The following is an 18,755-nucleotide window of genomic DNA, read 5'->3' as shown; positions in this document are numbered from 1 at the left end:
TGGCCCGAATTCAAATTACACTTGGAATCCCGAAAAGATGCATGCCTTCTGTTTCTGCCATAAGCTTGCGCTTATCGTAGGAGCTGGTCTAGCCGCCTTAGGCCTCAAGACTGCTGCACCCCGCAAGATCAAGACAGCCAATCGAGGTCGATTCCCTGAAGTATGTACAACCGTAGTCGAAGAAGAAGAACCTGACGACGCACATGCCGGTGACGGACCAGTACTTGAAGTACCCGATGTGGCAACGGCCCCTTCCGAAGACGTTTTATCCGATGTTGAACATGATCTTCAAGAGGTTGAAGACGAAGAATCAACTGATTCCAACATCCTCAGCCGATTAGAGACAACTCTGGCCGATGCAGCGGTAGACGACGAAGTTGACTGGGATGCAGCAGACAAAGAAGATGCAGGCAATCCCCTGCTTGTGCTTGACGACACTGTAGCCCCAACTCACCAACGGGAGGCCAACAAACTGAACTACATTCTTGAGAAGGTAAGTGTTTTAATCTCTACTCTCCAATCTGATTGTTGCTCATCACATCCACTTTGATGCATCTCCAGCTGGACTTTGTCATACAAAGAATTACTCGATCCTCCTCCTGGCGCAATGAATATAACCGCATCATGAGAAGTTGTGGTCTATCACTGGGGTCTTTGATTGCAGGTTACGGGATCAGATGGAATATCAAATACATCAGTCGCCACAAAGCATGGATGGCACGTGAGGTCCGCTGCAGTTTCAATTTGATTCATTTTTAATCTTTCATTTCATTCATACATGCTATTGTTTGGTCTCAAAAGGTGATAGATCAGCTTTTGAAAGAAGATCTCGAACGGGTAAACTCGAAGACTCGAAGGCCTCGCAAAAATGGAAAGCCCTATGGGTACTTTCACGAGATCACCACATCTCCATCAGAATGGGCTTCTATTGAAGAACTAAATTCAGAGCTTGAGGTAAGTACCGCTTCACCACTATTGTAGTAATATAATGTATTACTTATACATTATATTCAGCCTTTCTTGACGATCACCAAGCAAATGGAGGGTAACCTGCCGACTGGAGCAATGGTAATACCTCAGTACGTTCAATTGCGCACCAAGCTGCAAGATCAGGAATCCAAGATGTCATCAAGTGATGCGCTCTATCCGATGATCGAGGCAATGATCACCAAAGTGCAAACCTACTTAGATGAAGCACTTTCAAACGAAGTTCTCATCATGGCCACTATCCTTCATCCGGCCTTTTGACTGAAGTATTTTGATAAATTTTTCGAGAAGACATCTCAAACTTATATACAAGCTGAAGCAACGTTCAACCGATTATTTGAAGAATATCAATTGGCATCGACCACAAGAAAGCCCTCAAATAAGGAATCTGATGAGAGTGGTGTCACAAAGCCCTCAACTTCAGCGATGTTTGATGTTTATAGCGATGATGATGGAGACCACGAGGACCTTGGTGATGATTCCCAGGTGAAGGATTATCTCCGAGGGTGTCTTCGTATGAAAGAACCCGAGTACGATCTTGGCAATCCAAGCGAAGCACTGCGATGGTGGTCTGTAAGTCAAGATTCTCATCAATTCCAGTGTTTATTACACGCTTCATGCTTAGCTTTGATTATTTTTAGGTAAACCCCACCAGATTCCCAATAATAGCGCTGATGGCTCGCGACTACTTGGCCTGTTCTGGATCTTCGGCCCAACCTGAACGCACGTTTTCAGCAGCTGCTGACGTGTGTTCAGCCAGTCGAGGGGGTCTGGCTCCAATAACCATAGAGAGGTCTGTCTCAACCCGTATGTGGTTAGTTGAGGGAGTACCTCTAGGAGATGAATTTTTCAGTGTTGTGGAAAATATTCGAGTAAAAGATTTTTTGTGACCTTATGTCTTTTATTCTCATGACCTTGAGTTATGTATTTTCTTTTTTCTTCAGTGTTCTTATTACTTACAACTGGGCTACTTAAGGGTGGGAAGGGGTTGTTTGCTTTTTCTTTACAATTTTATGAGAAAGTCATTTTTTGACTAGTTATCGAGCTACCGTAACTGTAACGTAACTTTAGTAGTTACGTTATCAACTTGAGATAGCGGTGAGACTTTTTATTAGTTACGCAAATTTGGATAGCTTAACTACTTGAGCAGCGTTAACAAATCGGAGAATTTTGTGATAACTCATAAAGCTACTCTACACGCAACCCGCCCCGTAACGTGGCGTTGCGCTGCTGTCTCGGCGTTGCTAATAATGAGATTTTTAATTGAATGATTTGCAAGTCGTAATGATTTTCATGTTTGTGAAAAGCCAAATTCTTCGAATAATTTCATCCAGCTTTTGAGACAGACCTGCTCTGAGAGTGTCCCTGGTTTGATCGATCCTCGTGTGTCATCACCCACTCTTCCTGCAATAGAGAATGCTGTTTCACTGGGAACACTGGTAGCAGGAACTGCGAGAATAGCACTCGCAGCAATCGCCAGATTAGGAAAGTCTCCTTGATGAACTTTCCACCATTCAAGGGGATTAGTCGAGTGATGTTGGCAGGGTGATGATAGATATTTTGTCACTTCAGCAGTTAGTGTAGCCGTGGTAGGGACTGAACCATACCATTCCCAATGGTCAGGAGCAGATTCAAATTTGGTAGAGTTTTGATTGTGTGTAGACTGGCGGACAGGTTTGTTGAGGGCAAGTCGGTTGCACTCTCCTGCAAGTAATGCGATGGCATCGGTGATAGTGATAAGCCGAGGACACAACTTTTCACACCTCTTGCGAGGGTCCAACATGACTGCACACAGATACACTGCTTTTTTTAGAGCTTCATTGCGATATTGGCGGAGCTTCTCAAGCATGGGCAGAATTGCTAATAATATGGCGGGATGGGTTTCAAGACTTCTTTCGGCCTATATGAAAGAGAATAGAATTGACTAGGTCAGCGAACATCAAATCAGAAAGAAAAAGAGCAAGAGACAGAGACAGAGACACATAGAAGAGAGAAAAACATAATTACCAACTCCAATTCTTCAATCATTGACTCGTATGCAGGGGTTGCTTTTGGAAAAGTCAAAGATGAGCCTGAAAGCTTTGTGCTAATAATTGAAAATGGCTTGAGAAATGTATTGAGACATTCAAGTAGGTCCCATTCGTCAGATGAAAGCCGGATGTGTTGAAGATTTGAGTCGCTGTCAAATTTGATGATAAGGACTTGTTTGATTTGTAAAAACCGTTTGATGCACGCTTGAACCGAGTTCCATCTTGTTTCACATTCAGTCTTGAGTCCAAGCTCTTTATTGTAAAGAGCCTTTGTGCTTGATCGTATGTCAGCGGCAAATTCAGGTCGAGTCTTATATAAGTGACCAGCTTGAGTTACTTTCCAAACTACAGTACCAGTCGCAGTTGTAATCTGAAAAAGGTTTTCCTCGTCCATGTCCTCCGGTATGGTGATTCGGTTGATGTTGATTTTTCCAGTAAAGATCTTCAAGCCTTCTTTGACCACCAGATTGATTACATGAGCTATACATCCAAACATATTTTCGCGCCGGGTGAAATGGGCAAGGTGACCTTCAAGTCTTCTAGCAATTGCACCATTGACAGCAGCGTTATCAGCTGTCATACAATAGACCTTGGTTTTGATATTAAATGTATCAATGACTTTCAGAAGATGATCGGTCAAGTTCTCGCCACCGTGATTGCCTCGGATATGTATGAGATCCAGAATGACTGATTTTGTGCGAAATTGATGGTCAATCCAATGGGCTGTCACTCCCAAGATTGGGTAGTGATTATTGGAAGTCCACCCGTCAAAGGTCAAGCTGACATAGTGAGTATTGGTGAATTCTTTGACTAGGTGTTCTTGGTAATGTGCTGTCATATTGAATAGTGCATCTTTAGTTGCTGTTGAGCCCACCAGCATGCTTGCCGCGCTGGGATTGAGGAAAGCGATGTGGGATCGATAAGCTTCTGATTCGGAAAATCGCAAAGGCAACTCCTCCATCACAATGAGACAAAGTTGAGATTGTTTGACAGTTTCCGCTGTAATCCTTGTGTTCTATGGAATTAAAGGATACAAATCCGAAGCTTTCAGCAACCAAAGCTCTACCTAGTTAGCAAGGAGAGTACTTACCTGGTCAACAGTGGGTGAATGATTGGGACTGGTTGTTTTAGGATCCACCATATTATGGCTATGATTGAGATGTCGAATGAAAGACTTAGTGCCTCCGCATGGTGTAATCAGAGAGTTACACTTGTTGCTTGATCTTGGCAAATGTACTGTACATTGGTACTTGACCTCCAATACTGTTTTGAGGTGCTGTTCCTTGGTAATCTTCAGGACAACAAGATTGAAGTGTTTCCACACCCAAGATTTCTTTGCTAAAGATATTTCAGACTGTAGTCTTTCAGTAATTTTGTCTTCTAGTGTACCGTTGGAGCAGAGTGTTGGAATGATCTGGTTTTGTGAGGATGTGTCTGCTGTATTTGGAAGTGTGTGAGTACGAAGCCAGACATCCGCATTTATGATTTCTCCAGAAGTCGACAAAGAGGTAGATTGAGATAGGTGATGTGGTGTTGTGATTTCTGATTCGGAGATTGAAGTTGATTGTGTGCTTGAAGTTGATGAAAATGTTGACTGAGAGCCTGAGGGGTACGGACTTGGTCTTGAAACAATACGTGTTTCATGTCAACGGAGAGCTGGCATGGTACAGGAATTTGATATTAAAACACTCAATGAAGAAGGAAAAAGTGTTTTGGCTTTACAGGTGCGTGTCTTTCTCCAATGATCCATCATTCATTGCATTACGTCATTTGCTGCATGGACCTGCAAGGCTTGGGCCTCAGCCCTGCAAAGCTGTATGAGGCCAAGGCCTAGGCCTCACTTGGTGAGGCTGGGGCAAGGCTAAGGCCCTGGGGCCAATTTTTTGCCCCGGGTGTGACTGTGACTCCTTATCCAAGGATTTATGTTGATCACCAATCATTCTGATACTAGGCAGGAAGAGCTGGAAGAGAAGTCCTAGAAAAACAGTATTGGTGCAGAATGACATGAGAAGCCTTCTGTATAGCATCATGCCCTATCACACCATGATTCTTTTTAGTGAATAGAGTACGGTCACTCAAGATCCTTCAACTTTCATATCACAAAACAACAACATATGTTTGGGTATCCTTAGCTATGTACTCCAAAGAAAGACATGAATGTGATGAACATTTGCTTAATTTTCTGCCTGCTTACTTCATGATTTGGCAAATGGAATTGAATAGGCTGTCAATCATTTATGAACTGGCAAAAGAGTCATTCTTATAGATGCGTAAAGGTAGTAACGGGTCTGGATTGCATTCTCTCACCTTGAGATCCACGATTGCCTGCGATAAGTATTATAAAGCTACACACCAGGTAAAAGAAATAGAGGCAGCTACAAGATATGGAAGTAAAGACTGTAAAGAAGATCGGAAGGCAGGATTTGAAGAATGATAACAAAAGTGAGATATGGTGTGTTAAGATAAGACAAAATAATGACAAATACCAGGAAAATTGTGAAATAGTGACTCGGATGGACATATCAAACAATGATATGTCCAAGGAATATATGAAAATGAACATTATGAGGGAGACAAAAACTGCACAAAGGCTCTATGTCGCATTTGATAAGAATGGTTCACAATTTCAACTTGTGGGTGTAACGATTGAGCTCGCTGGCAAACTGTTTCATATATGCGACATCTTCACCTCCAAAAACTCGCTTGGGATTACTAGTAAAACCTGCCATGACGAAACCACCTGCTTTTCCGATTGGTTCAGGGCCGAGACGAACAAGCATAGCTGAGGCGTAAGGATTTGCGGTTGCTAATGAGTCTAAACCTGCTTCTTGAACTTCTTGTGAACTTGGATTTTGGTACAACAACCCGCCTTCAGGGGTGCAAAGGACGCGCAGATGCAAGCCTGCATCAAATTGAGGAGGAGGTGAAGGCAAATTGAAGCCTGATAGGACAAGGGTTTGACCCATAGTAGTTGAATCGCCATGTGGCGCGACCGCGATAAGATAAACCAAAGAGAGGTCGAGTGTGTCGCCTACGAGCTTCGTGGCCAGATCAAACACCTTTTGCATGTTTGGCTTGATGAGGCTAGTTGGGTCATCAAATAAACTCGGTCCCTGAAAGATGACTGGGGCTGATGCTTTGGATATAGATCCTTCATCTGAAAGTGAGGTGGGAGGAGTGGATGTCAAAGTACTGTCGCCGGTTGCCTCATGGACGATCTCTGTCGGCGTCCCTTGGGCATCACCCTCGACGTTTTCAACTAAAGCAACGTTCTCGACAAAGACCTTGTGTGATTCTTCGAGGACCTCCATCTTCACAGCCAATTTACTCTTGAACCATTCTTCAATCTCACGACGTGCATACTCAGCCATGTACACAAGCTTCTTGCGCTCTTCGATACCAAACTCTTCACGCGGCTTGTCGTCAATGACACATAGAGTACCGATGGGACAGGCTGCCTCCTCCGATTCTACTGCTCCGTCCAAGTTGGGCGCCATGAGAGGCACACCTTTATGGTAACCAAAGCCAACCTGTGAGTAAAAATTATGAACACTGATTAAAAACAAGGTGAATGAGGTTTACCTGAGTAGAACCGGGCACGGTAATGTTCGACTAGGGGCGAAGCAGCAAAACGCCAATCCTTTTTAGTGTCCAATATAGTGAATCCCTTACGTCCACTCAAAACAGTATGAGCACCTATTGAGCCAGAGCCGTTAGTTGTCTATGCCATGAAGCTCATGAAGACATGTTCACATACAAACGGTAATTTCACGCGGGGCAGCTCGCAAAGGGGTGAGACCTGACTCAGCCAAGAATATTTGGGATTCGTCTGTGATGATCTGTATTTCGATAAGAAGTGGAGGGTAAGAGACAAATCTGAGTAAAAAATCAAATTAGAGGGATACACAAACTTACACTGAGCATACTGATTTTCGCATCAAACATTTCTCGACATTGTCTAACAATCTTTCGAAAAACAGGGTGTTGTTCGAGTGTCTCTGGTGGGAGATTTCCTGATCGGACACCTCTCATCATTGCACGTGTAGCGTCAAGCCCAAACTCTGTGGCAGTCAAGTTTCTATCCCATGCTTGTGTGAGGTCGCGAGGTTCTTCTCCGCTTGCTTCAAGTTTATCAGCTAACGCGGTTCGTTGTTCAGCTCTTGCGGCTGCATCTTCCGACGAATCGAACCCGGGACCAAAGACGCCTAATCGGTTGATCACTAGCTGGCGAACTGGTTCATCATCAGCAAGTGGTGGCGCATATTTCTTGGCTTCCCAAGCTGTCGGTTGCTCCGCATTAGGTTCAGATGGAGGAAGTGGTGGGTCGTTGATGTCAATTTCTTCCTGTAAGACGCATCAAAGAGATTTAGCCATGCTCTGATGCGGCTCGAACCTCCGCAGAACAGTGACAAAACGGGAAAAATACTAACGGCGGCATAGCATCGGCCATACTCCTCCCAGGTTTTGGGTTGCAGGTGAGCGGGGCTTCTGCTGTTAATACGACGTTTGACCATCGCCGAGAGCTTCATGACTTTAGTATTGGTACCTTTAGACTTGAGTCTCCAACTGTTGAAGAGAGTGAAACCTCCTTGACTGCCTTTCGCTAGGGCATGGTCGGGTGAAGGGTGTTGTCGTGAGACGATCTCGGTAGCAACGACTGTACTGGTCTTGGTGCTGCCGGGCTTCGGTACGAATGCTCGAAAGGCGATTTCCCGTATCTTGGCAAAGCTTTTCTTCTTCTTCGCAGGGGCAAGTCCTGGCGTTCGGATTACGGGCTCGTCCTCGCTATCGCTGAAGACTGCAACGGCTTCCTCATCGAGCCAAGAAGTAGCGGGGGACGCCGGACTAAGCCGAGAATTGTCTCCATATAGACGATCAGAGACGGGAAGGGTGGGTGCCGTCGCCTTTTGCCAAAAGTAGTCAGCCGGACGCCGCTTAGTATTCTTTCTCTTAGGGACGAGAAATAGAGCAGGATATGGAAGGCCGAGACCGAATGGAGTGGCGATGACGTGCGACATGGTTTCAGTCAACAAGAACCAGTTTGTAAATAGCGATTGAGTGGAGAGCCTGATATATAAAAGCGACGCGAAGAGCTGGCAGCACAGTTGTAACCACCCAAGGGGGCTTAGAAGGTAAAAAGATTATGCAAAGGGAAATATTGATGAGGGTGCAAGGGCTCAGAAGTACTAGAGTTATACGAGGGCGGAAAAAAAGAAAGGCGAGACATGGCCTCCAGAGAGAAGCGATCTATGTATATATTCTCCACCTCATTTACTCGAGTGAGAGCCATAAACGACAGATTTTTAGCCCAGGATCCCACCAGAACGACACCTCTCGCCCTAGAATGAGAATCATAATTAAGGAGAAATCTGGACGAGCGCAGAGAACAGCGGGAATTCAAGTCCGAAAGCTGCATGGTAGTCTCCAGATCAGTGCTCTTACGCCAAAAGAAGTATAAATTGCGAGGCGAATCGCAACACTGATGATAGATCGAGCTTCGTGTAAGACCTGTCGAAAGCTGAGACCTTATCGCTCTCGCTTTTCCGAGCGATCGAGGAAAGCTTCACAGCAACAACCATTTCGTTGCAGATGAACCGCAACTAATGCACCGACCGGGAGCGGGACCGGTTCGAGCGGGTCCCGGCCAGGATCTGGGTATGGTCGGGTTGGCCCGGTCATATGGTAGGGGGCAAGTTTTGGTGCAAAGAGTATCAAATCATATACAAACGACATGTTTGTTTGTCTCTTTGTTGTAGACTAGATGCTAGATATCTTTTGGAAGGGCTAAAGACAAGAAGAAAAATTGAAAAATCATATATCTATCATATATTTACGGTTTTTTTGGTTTTTTGAGCAGATCACATCACTGGTCACACTGGGGGCGCAGAAAAAAAACGCGCCAATAGACGCGCCTCGCGCCTAGGCGCGCCCAAAAACTCGAAAAATTGGTGGGCGCGCCCAAATTGGGTATGGGTATCCAAACCTAACAAACACGGCGAGGGGGGGACTGTTAGGTTTGATTCTACCATCAGATATGCCCCCAGGTTTATTATCTGATTGATCTAAAAGTCTCAACAAACAATCAAACAATGAGATTGATGTTGTTGAAGTATCACCAACGGAGAATACTCCACTGTTTTCGGCTCCAGATGAGCTTGACGAGTTTGAACAAGGTGTGGACCGCTCACAAGAAGAGGACATGTTAGTCAACCCAGCCTTAGATATGGCTTTTGATGACAGGTTTATCAGTTTGATCCGACTTTCTTTCAACCACAAGCTTTTGAGCAAGTCCAGTCTAATGGTCTCAGTGCACCTGGAGCTTAGAGCCCCAAAGATGTCAATTTTGACTAGTTGTATCTCTCCCGTCATCTTACGTTTTTGTCACCGGTATTTTTTGTTTATTACAGTATGTACTTTAAGCTACTTTTAAAATCTGAATTTATCAAAAGACCAGTCTTTCTCAATTTTGGCTCAATTTTTAATTTAAAAAATCACGCCTGGCGCACCAGTGGCGCCTAGGAGAGAAGGTGCGTAGGCGCACCTTCTACAAAGAGGCCGCGCCCCCAGTGTGAATCACTGGGACTAGCGGACCGGGTTGGCCCGGGCTGAGGGGGAGGTTGGCCCCGGTACAGCTCAAATTCATTGGGTTGGGGCCGGGTCAGTGCATTAACCGCAACTTTAGGGTTTTTGGGGCCGGTCTGTTTTGGGGTCAGCTTGACAAAGCTCTCTCTGCGCGGCCGCGTCCGCGCCCTGTTGTTCTATCACAATCTTGGTATGGTAAGTGTGACAGAGAAGTAACTTGGGGTTTGATTTCAGGGGGAGAGAGGGGGGCTTTATATAGCCCTCCATCTCTCTATAAAGTACAAATAAGGCAACTGTGATACAATGATAGGTGACAAGGACTTGTTGCAACACAAGAGTTCTGTGAGGTAGTGGTGGTGGCCGGATCCAGTACAGATGGGTATGGCCTACAAGTGTTTATCAGGTAATTGTTGAGGACAGATATGGGGCAGATCCATTGAATACAATAGCTTGTAGAACACAAAAGAAATGGAAAGTAGTGAAAAGTACCAAAAAGCACATCAACAGGGTCAAAAGCATGCATGGTGATAACAGAAGGAAAAGTAGGATGAGAGACAGATTAGGGAATAACAGCCCTTGCAGAGGGGCTTAGAGCATCCACAGCGGACTTTTCATAAATTTGAAAGGTCTGACTTTTGAATAGTTGGCTGCAAGCACAGGGGAAAAAATAGAAGCTCATATAGATGTGAGCAGAGGGTACCTTCCTGATGACTCCAAAAATGTTTCAATTTCCTTCAGACTCTTTCAATTCACCATTTTGGTGGTTCCAATGTGCTCAGCCTGTAATACTTAGGTATTGCTTGAGTTTGCTAAAGCATGCCCATCTTCATCTTGGATGAGCATCTCTTGAGCATGGATGAGTGCTCGGGACCCCGCTGACACATCACTGTATACTCAGACTCACCTTCAGAAGGATCCAAGGGATGTCACTGAGTATTGGCTGAGGGGCTGCTCAGCTAGTCCTCAGTGTCATTCCTGGGATCAGAAGTATCCTAAGGATGTCACTCAGCATTGGCTGAGGGGATGCTCAGTTCAAGTCAGCTTCTCACCTAGTCTTCAGTGCCATTCCTGGGATCAGAATTATCCAAAGGGATGGTTCCCATTGTGTTTTTCACATTTGATTGGGTCTCTCACCGCTCAATCACATTTGGTCACTTGACTGTGCAGGCTGAGCATTGGAGAGCCTGAAATGACCTGAGCAGATGAGCTAGCCCAGGACCCCGGTATGCTCCTATGAAGGGTACAGATCTAGAATTGTGACTTTTGAGCTCGCGCGGAGATACGACATATGGGATTAAACAGTGTTCTCTTGGATTTTACCGGTTTCTGCCTGAATTTCAGAGTTGCTAAGTCCAATACAGCTGATTAAAAAGACTAAACCTGTCTTAAAGCTATGGGTAAAGCCAGGGACAAGTTTCCGAGTGAGCTCAAAAGTCACATTTTTGGATCTGTACCCCTGATAAGAGCATACCGGGGTCCTGCTAGCCCTCCCTCAAGCTGCTTGGCTAAGGGATACAGCCTGAGGAAGGCCTAACTCATCTGCTCAGGCCATGCTGCCCATTTAATCAGATGATGAGCTGAAAGAACACTGGAGGAAAATTGGAAGGAAATTGGAAACAAAGTGGAAAAAATCTTGGAGAAACCTCCAAACTTTCTCTGCTCACATTTATGTGAACTTCTATTTTTCCCCCTGTGAAGGGTCATTTGTGCCGTCAAATATTGTTGTCCACAGCGGACTGTTCATTTTTGGACTTCAATTTTCTGTACAAGCATACCTTAAACTTGTTTGGAGCAATTCAAGCAGCAAAATCATCACTTCCAGAACACACTTGGTTTGTTCAGTGTGATTGATATGCTGTAAAAGGTCTTTGTGCAGTGGATTTGGAATGTGCATTTGGAGATGGGTGTGATGTCACACTCACACCTGTCCTATTTTTCAGGGCCTGGGGCATGGCTGGGATCATGGCCTTACACCCAGTGTTTCCTGCCCTGGAAAAGCCCTGGTGAACAGGGGCTTTACCAGGGCGCCCTGGTCTCAATAGGGGTTGACGTGTTGAGCTGTGTCAATCTTGATTCTGGTTACACACCATGAAGTTGATAAGATGCCACAAACATCGACACATAGAACATCAATGTCCTGTTCTGCAATAAAATTTGCCAAGAAGATCACTAGAACTCCAAGAGTGCCTAGAAAAAAACCCAAGAATTGATCAAGACACATACCTCCTGGGTGTGGTGTTTCTTTGACCCCAGCATTGTAGGCAAGAAAATTAAGTTCATATGCAAGCTTCCCTGTGTCAAGTCAGCTAGTGATTTGTGTAACCGATCAATTGCTGAAGATGCAAAAGGCTTAACTGAATCACTTTCTTGCCATCAGGAACAAACTCATAGAATGATGTCAGACAAGAAAAAGGGCCAGCTCTCAGAGGACAAATTGAATGACATGGTTTGTCATCATGATATTCTGTTAGCTGTGTTCCTTTTTCATTTTGTTAACTGATAGTTTGAGTCATCATGAATTCTATTAGGATCCTTTGACATCAGATTCTTTCAAAAAATCAATTGTCAATATGTGCATTGAAGACAATATTCCCTTTCAATTTGTCAACTCGGATGCATTCCAACAGATCATGTTACTTTTCAATCCACAATCAGAATCTCTGTTCATGTCTCCCACTGCATTGAAAGACAAGATATTTGGGACCTTCAATCTTTATCAAGATTGTCTGCTCAACTACTTTCATTCTATCGACCATATCAGCCTAACATGTGACTCTTGGACTTCACCAAATCATAAATTTGTTTTTGGAGTAACTGCCCATTGGATTGACCAAAATTTCAACTTGAGGAATGTGTTTCTTTCACTTATACAAACTTCATGGACCACACACCGGTCAAAATCTGGCTAACCATCTACTTTGTATCCTTGAAGAGTTTTTCATTATGCTCCAAAATATACTGTATCACCACAGATAATGCAGCAAATAAAAATTATGGTACTCAAAGCAACTATGTACGCGTACATAGTTGCCATCCATAGTTTCTTTTTGGCGGGCAGAATACTTTGAATATACTTCTTTTGTTTTTTTCCCCGCCAAAAACACTATGTACGGCAACTATGTACGCATACACCCACTTCGGCAACCGGTGTGTGACGTGTGCGACCGACTGTGCACCACCAAAAAGACACACTGATTTTCAGTTGCATTCTTGACCCAGAAACGGCACTCAGGAAACCAAAGTGCAACAAAATGTGCACACGCATTTTTGCACATATGTGCAAAAATCATGCACATTCTTGAAAACAACCAAAAGCCGTATTTTTTTTTGATATATGCAACTTCAGCAGTGTGTGACCTCTATCGAACTTGGGCCTAAACCCATCATGGTGAATTTTTTGGACTTGTCCATTTTTTCATCTTTTATATCTCTCTCTTTCCCTCAACAATCAATATCAACTCGACCTCACAAATCTGCTTGGTTTTTTCACTCATCATCCCTGTCTAACATATCTCACTTTTTGTTACTCTGAAAACCAATCCCGACTTGACTCCCTTCAATCGATTTGCTTTATTCTATTCACTTGATTTCAAAACTTATCAACTTAAAACTAATCTTGTTCATCTAAATAAATAGCCAATTCCACCAAATTCAAATCACAATCATTTAATTCTTGAAACAACCAAAAGCCGTATATTTTTTTGATATATGCAACTTCAGCAGTGTGCGACCTCTATCAAACTTGGGCCTAAACCCATCATGATGAATTTTTTGGACTTGTCCATTTTTTCATCTTTTATATCTTTCTCTTTCCCTCAACAATCAATATCAACTCGACCTCACGAATCTGCTCGGTTTTTTCACTCATCATCCCTGTCTAACATATCTCACTTTTTGTTACTCTGAAAACCAATCCCGACTCGACTCCCTTCAATCAATTCGCTTTATTCTATTCACTTGATTTCAAAACTTATCAACTTAAAACTAGTCTTGTTCATCTAAATAAAAAGCCAATTCCACCAAATTCAAATCACAATCATTTAAAATCAATACTAAATCAAATTTCAAAACGTAATCATTAAATTTTATTCTTTTAAATTCAAAACTGATCATCCCAAATTCAACTGAAGGCAATTTTGATGAGATGAAATCTGGAGACTTCGAGTTCAGTTATGGCCAACACCATGGATGAACAAGACTTAGATCATAGCTTACTGATCCTAAGCGCTTCCAACTCTGATATGTTGTCACAGATGTCATTCAATTTTGCCAAGAGTAGTCTATAGAAAACCTTCCGCGAGCAAATCTAAGTCTTCCTCCTCTGGCTCAAAAGCTGGACACATCAAGCTGCTAACTCCCCATACTTTTGTTTGGACTGATGATCTGTGATCTGTGTAGTGTATCTGAGGCATCACTTCAATATTGACGCCCTTATGTATCCATTCTTATCTATCTATCTATATATGTCTTATCCTGCTGGAATCTGATAGCTTGAAGAATATATCTTTGTCACAAATTATTGACTGTAAATTGCACTGATTGGAAAAATGATCTGGGCTTAGGAATTGTGAGATTGCAATTTGAGAGCACCGTTTGTAAGTTGTAGAACTCCTACGCTGTGTGGCGTAGGCTGAGCCGGAGAGGGGATGTGATTCCACCAATGAAATAAAGATGAAACTTGGGTGCGGTGAAGCTGCCCTCAACCTATGAAAATGAAGTTCAGAAAATAAAAAAACAATGAAGCAATCCTAACAACTTTAGGTCTTGATGTGAATTTCCGTGTAAAACCTTGTTGATCCTTTTTCTTCATTCACGGCTACTAATGTAACAAACTAAAAAAAATCGTTCCAAAAATATATTCTACATAAACCTTGTTCATCCTGGTAGATGAATGCACAATGTATGGCAAATCCTGGTGGTATGTTGTATGAAATTGTACCACTACTCTAGACAAATAAAATCAAGTTTCTAATTCTTATAATTTCCTCAAACTTTGTAATAAAAAAACAAAAAAAATGATTTGAAGTGGATTGGAAGTTGTGACCAGGGTCAGGCGGGAAGCCCTGATAGAAAAAAACTCGAAAATAAAAAAACCTGGCCCTGAGACCCAAATTTTGATTTTTAAATAAAATAAAATAAAATATAGCACTTTGACTGACAGCCGAGCTCAGCAAAAGAAAAGACAACAACAACCTCAATAAGATCAATCAATCAACCATAAAACTAAAGGTATGTTTCAAAATCTTTCCTTGTCTCTGTTATCAAGGTTAAACACAGAAAAAAAACCAGGTAGGATAGCTTTCTTTGTCTCTGTTATCAAAGAAGGCACTACTAACTAAAAAAAACTATTCCATTTGATGGCTCTAGGACTTTAACTTCAAGATATGATTGAAAGATCAAAAAAAAAAATAAGGAAAAACTACAATGATGATCCCATGGATGGATCTAAAAAAAAGAAGAATGATTCTCCCCACAGACACAAACACGCACAAGACAGATAATTTTTAGACTCCCAAAACGCTTGATTCCACTCCTCCTTCTCAATTTTGACTTCATCTCCAATCGGACATCTCTGTTCAAATCACACTTGTCATCTTCCCCTCTTCTCTCAGCTCAGGTCACGCAAGTCTTTTCTAATTTTCTCCACTTTCCCTACTTCCTTTTACTTATTTAGATCTTGATCTGGACCCTCATTTAGATAAGTTCTTTCATTACTTTTCTTTTCCTTGTTTGTTCTCATTTAATTTCTTTCTTTCATACTGATGTCATCTTCTTTTTGTTTTGTTCCTTGTTCAATTGAATTCTTGTTTCTAGACTACCCATTGGTCAATCTCCAACTACACACTTGTCAATTTCAATCTCGATCTCTTCCTAACTACACCCTCAAACATGATCTCATTTTAATTTCGATCTCAACTCCTTTTCACCTCCAGCCCTCAACTTTCACATCAATCTATCTATCTCATCCTTGATTCTTATTATCATACAACATTTTCGATCTTGAGGTCTTTATGTAAGTAATGTTTTAATATCTTTCTTTTGTTTGTTCTTCTACTAACTTAATCTTCTATCTTGTTTTGGTTCCTTTCATTTGCTTGTAGGTACCTCATTCAATTTTGATCTCATCCTTCAATGTTGATCTTGATCCTGCCATGTAAGTCATTAACTTCCTTCTGATCTTTTCTTCTTATTCAATACTAACACTACCCTGGTTCTTCATTTAACTTTAAACCTCAAAATCGATCCTCTTATTTGATTCATCAATTCAATCCCAACTCCCTTTCAACTACAATCTCAATCAAACTTCAATTCAACTTTGATCTTGAGCTCTGATCTTTCTTGTAAGTCTTTTGTTACTTTCTCCACTCTCTTACACATTACTGACAGCTTATATTGTTTCTTTATTTATCTAGGATTCGATTTTGAAGTTTGTATGGGTTATTTAATATTGATCAATATGGAATTTGATTCTAGGCCTTCTTAATCAATTTCTGTAAGTTTCTTTTTCCTTCTATTCTGTTGAATCATTTAAACTGACTTCTCCACTTTCTCTTGACTTTCTTTAATGTTAGTTCATAGCGACATAGATTCCAATTTTGATTCTTGGCTTCTTTCTTGTAGATCAATTATTGAAAAAGTTGTGGGGTTTTGTAGTAATCAAAATTTTCTCTCAGCACTGATCAGCCAAATTCCAGCATCTGTTACAGGTGGTAATCTGATGATTATGAGGGTTTATTGTTAGTACACTCAGCAATATGAACCCTAACAATACGGAAAAATATGCAGATTGGAGATCTCAAACCAAGGAACAGGATGCATATTCTTTCATATTTTTTGCTCTGTTTCTGACCTCTCCAGATTTTTGTATACAAATAATTTAATTTTCTTGTAGTGTGACTGTCTCAAATACTTCACCAAAAGTTCAAAGCCCAATTCAATGACTGAATCATTGAATTGTGAAGATGTAGCAGATCAGTTCATCCCACAAAAGATTTCTTGTCTTCTTCAAAAGCTCAATGAAATTTCCAACAAGTGCAAGAATAACCCTCAACTTGCATAAGACATACACAAGCTAGCACCCAAGGCTCCTGGAATTAACAAATCACTTGGTCTCTGAACTGGATGTCTCACCTGCTGGAACTCACTGTCTAATGTCTGTGTGCGCGCCGTTTAGATGAAAACTGTTATCAACTACAAGCTTGACAATGATCCTCAAATATCAACACGCACCTAAGTGAGGTAGAATGGGTTATAATTGAGAACCTTGTTTGATTCTTCTCTGACTCAGACCTGATTGATGAAACTCCAAACTTACACACTATTCAGGGGCGTCAATACAAGATCACATCATATCTTTCTTGACCTCTTTAGCCTCATTCATCATCACCCCTAGGCTATTAGCTTCTCAATTGCTCAGAATATTCTGACCATGCCAAACTGGCACAAGCCACCCTTGCCATTCCAGCAACAAGTGTCCCTTCCGAAAGCAGATTTTCTCTGCCAAGTCATGTTATGGATGACTACAGATGTTCTATGAAGATCCATACTCTCATGGAACGGGTTTGCTTGAAAGGTTGGATGAAACTGTTGAAAGGGAAAGATAAATGGTTATATGGAAATTTGGCAAGGTATTTTGTTTTGTGTTTACTCAAATTTTGACCAAAATTGATCAATCATTGATTAAAACAATCTACATCAAATAAATCTTGAAATAGATTGGATCAAACTAAACTACATAATAAATTTATACAAATTCTTTTAACCAACAATCTCCACTTAAACCTCCACAAATTCTGTTCTTTTCAGTTCCTTTCATCTTCATTCTTGACATATCTTCTTTCACCACTACCCAATCATATTTTCAATTGAGCCGTTGTTTATGTTCTTGAATCAATCTATCAAACTTGTCCTTGTCCTTGAATCAATGTGTCACTTGTGTACTTGTCATTTTCCATCTTCTTGTCTGATTACAAAAGTTGATTGAGAATATTGCAAAGTTGACTATGTCTTTGTTTGTTAAAATCAATATATTCAGGTTTCATCTTGTCAACAGCTCTTTTTTGATCAATAGCCCTGAGGCGCCCTGGTGGCCCCCAGGGTGTGGCCCAGGGCATGGCGTACGCCCTAGGCCTTGCCATACTTGAAGCTGTGGCACCACATGGTATCAGGGCATTGGGTGTGAGCGTAAGCATGATGAGATAGTGTGTGTATTGGAAGTATTGGCAAGGGTATGTTTCTGGGAGAATTGTGGGTATGTTGTCTTATCCAACTTACCACTCATGTGTGTGCTACCAATACCAGAACCGCTCTGATACAATATGGATTTTGACCCATTTTTGTATTGGAGAGGAATGACCGCTATGGCCAAAACGATACTCTACCAATATTTTGTATAAAAAAAACTCACAAGATATCGGTGTAGAGGTTATACAGAGCTGGAAGAGGATAATCTACTAATAAAATGACTAGTAGAAGTTGTCTGAGACTGCTCTTTTAAAACAACACAATCAGGAAAAGGTGCTGTTGTATTGAGTACAGATAAGGCACCAGAGAAATCTAACTTTCACACGTCTTTTAACTTCAAAAGCACAATTTTTATTACTATCAACACTGCTATAGTGTTTTTCCCAAATGATAACTGAAGAAAATAAGCAATATCTTTGTGATATTATTCCCAATAAGTCTTTTTTTTCACTATAAAACTAAAGTAAATTTCTCTTTATAGCTATAATGAACACAGGGGGAAAAATAAAAGCTCACATAGATGTGAGCAGAGGGTACCTTCCTGATAACTCCAAAAATGCTCCAATTTCCTTCAGATTCTTTCAATTCACCATTTTGGTGGTGCCAACGTGCTCAGCCTGTAATACTTAGGTATTGCTTGAGTTTGCTAAAGCATGCTCATCTTCATCTTGGGTGAGTCTTTCTTGAGCATGGATGAGTGCTCAGGACCCAGCTGACACATCACTGTATACTCAGAATCACCTTCAGAAGGGTCCAAAGGATGTCACTGAGTATTGGCTGAGGGGCTGCTCAGCTAGTCCTCAGTGGCATTCCTGGGATCAGAATTATCCAAAGGGATGGTTCCCATTGTGTTTTTCACGTTTGGTTTGGTCTCTCACCGCTCAATCACATTTGATTTCTTGGCTAAGGGAT

At 41.9% G+C, this 18,755-nt stretch overlaps 1 protein-coding gene across 1 annotated transcript; it reads right to left on the bottom strand.

Annotated features, from left to right (window-relative positions):
* Nucleotides 1-6,062: 6,062 nt before the first annotated feature.
* Nucleotides 6,063-7,070, bottom strand: MELLADRAFT_54833 (uncharacterized protein; the record flags this gene model as incomplete). Its single annotated transcript, XM_007404932.1, has 5 exons — nt 6,063-6,235; nt 6,312-6,525; nt 6,600-6,713; nt 6,775-6,856; nt 6,933-7,070. 5 exons carry the CDS (start codon nt 7,047-7,049, stop codon nt 6,202-6,204), a joined length of 561 nt encoding a protein of 186 aa, XP_007404994.1.
* Between the last annotated feature and the right edge of the window lie 11,685 nt (nt 7,071-18,755).

Source organism: Melampsora larici-populina (genome assembly GCF_000204055.1).
Source record: "Melampsora larici-populina 98AG31 unplaced genomic scaffold MELLAscaffold_3, whole genome shotgun sequence".
Classification (NCBI taxonomy): domain Eukaryota; kingdom Fungi; phylum Basidiomycota; class Pucciniomycetes; order Pucciniales; family Melampsoraceae; genus Melampsora; species Melampsora laricis-populina.
This window is presented reverse-complemented; position numbering and strand designations above follow the sequence as displayed.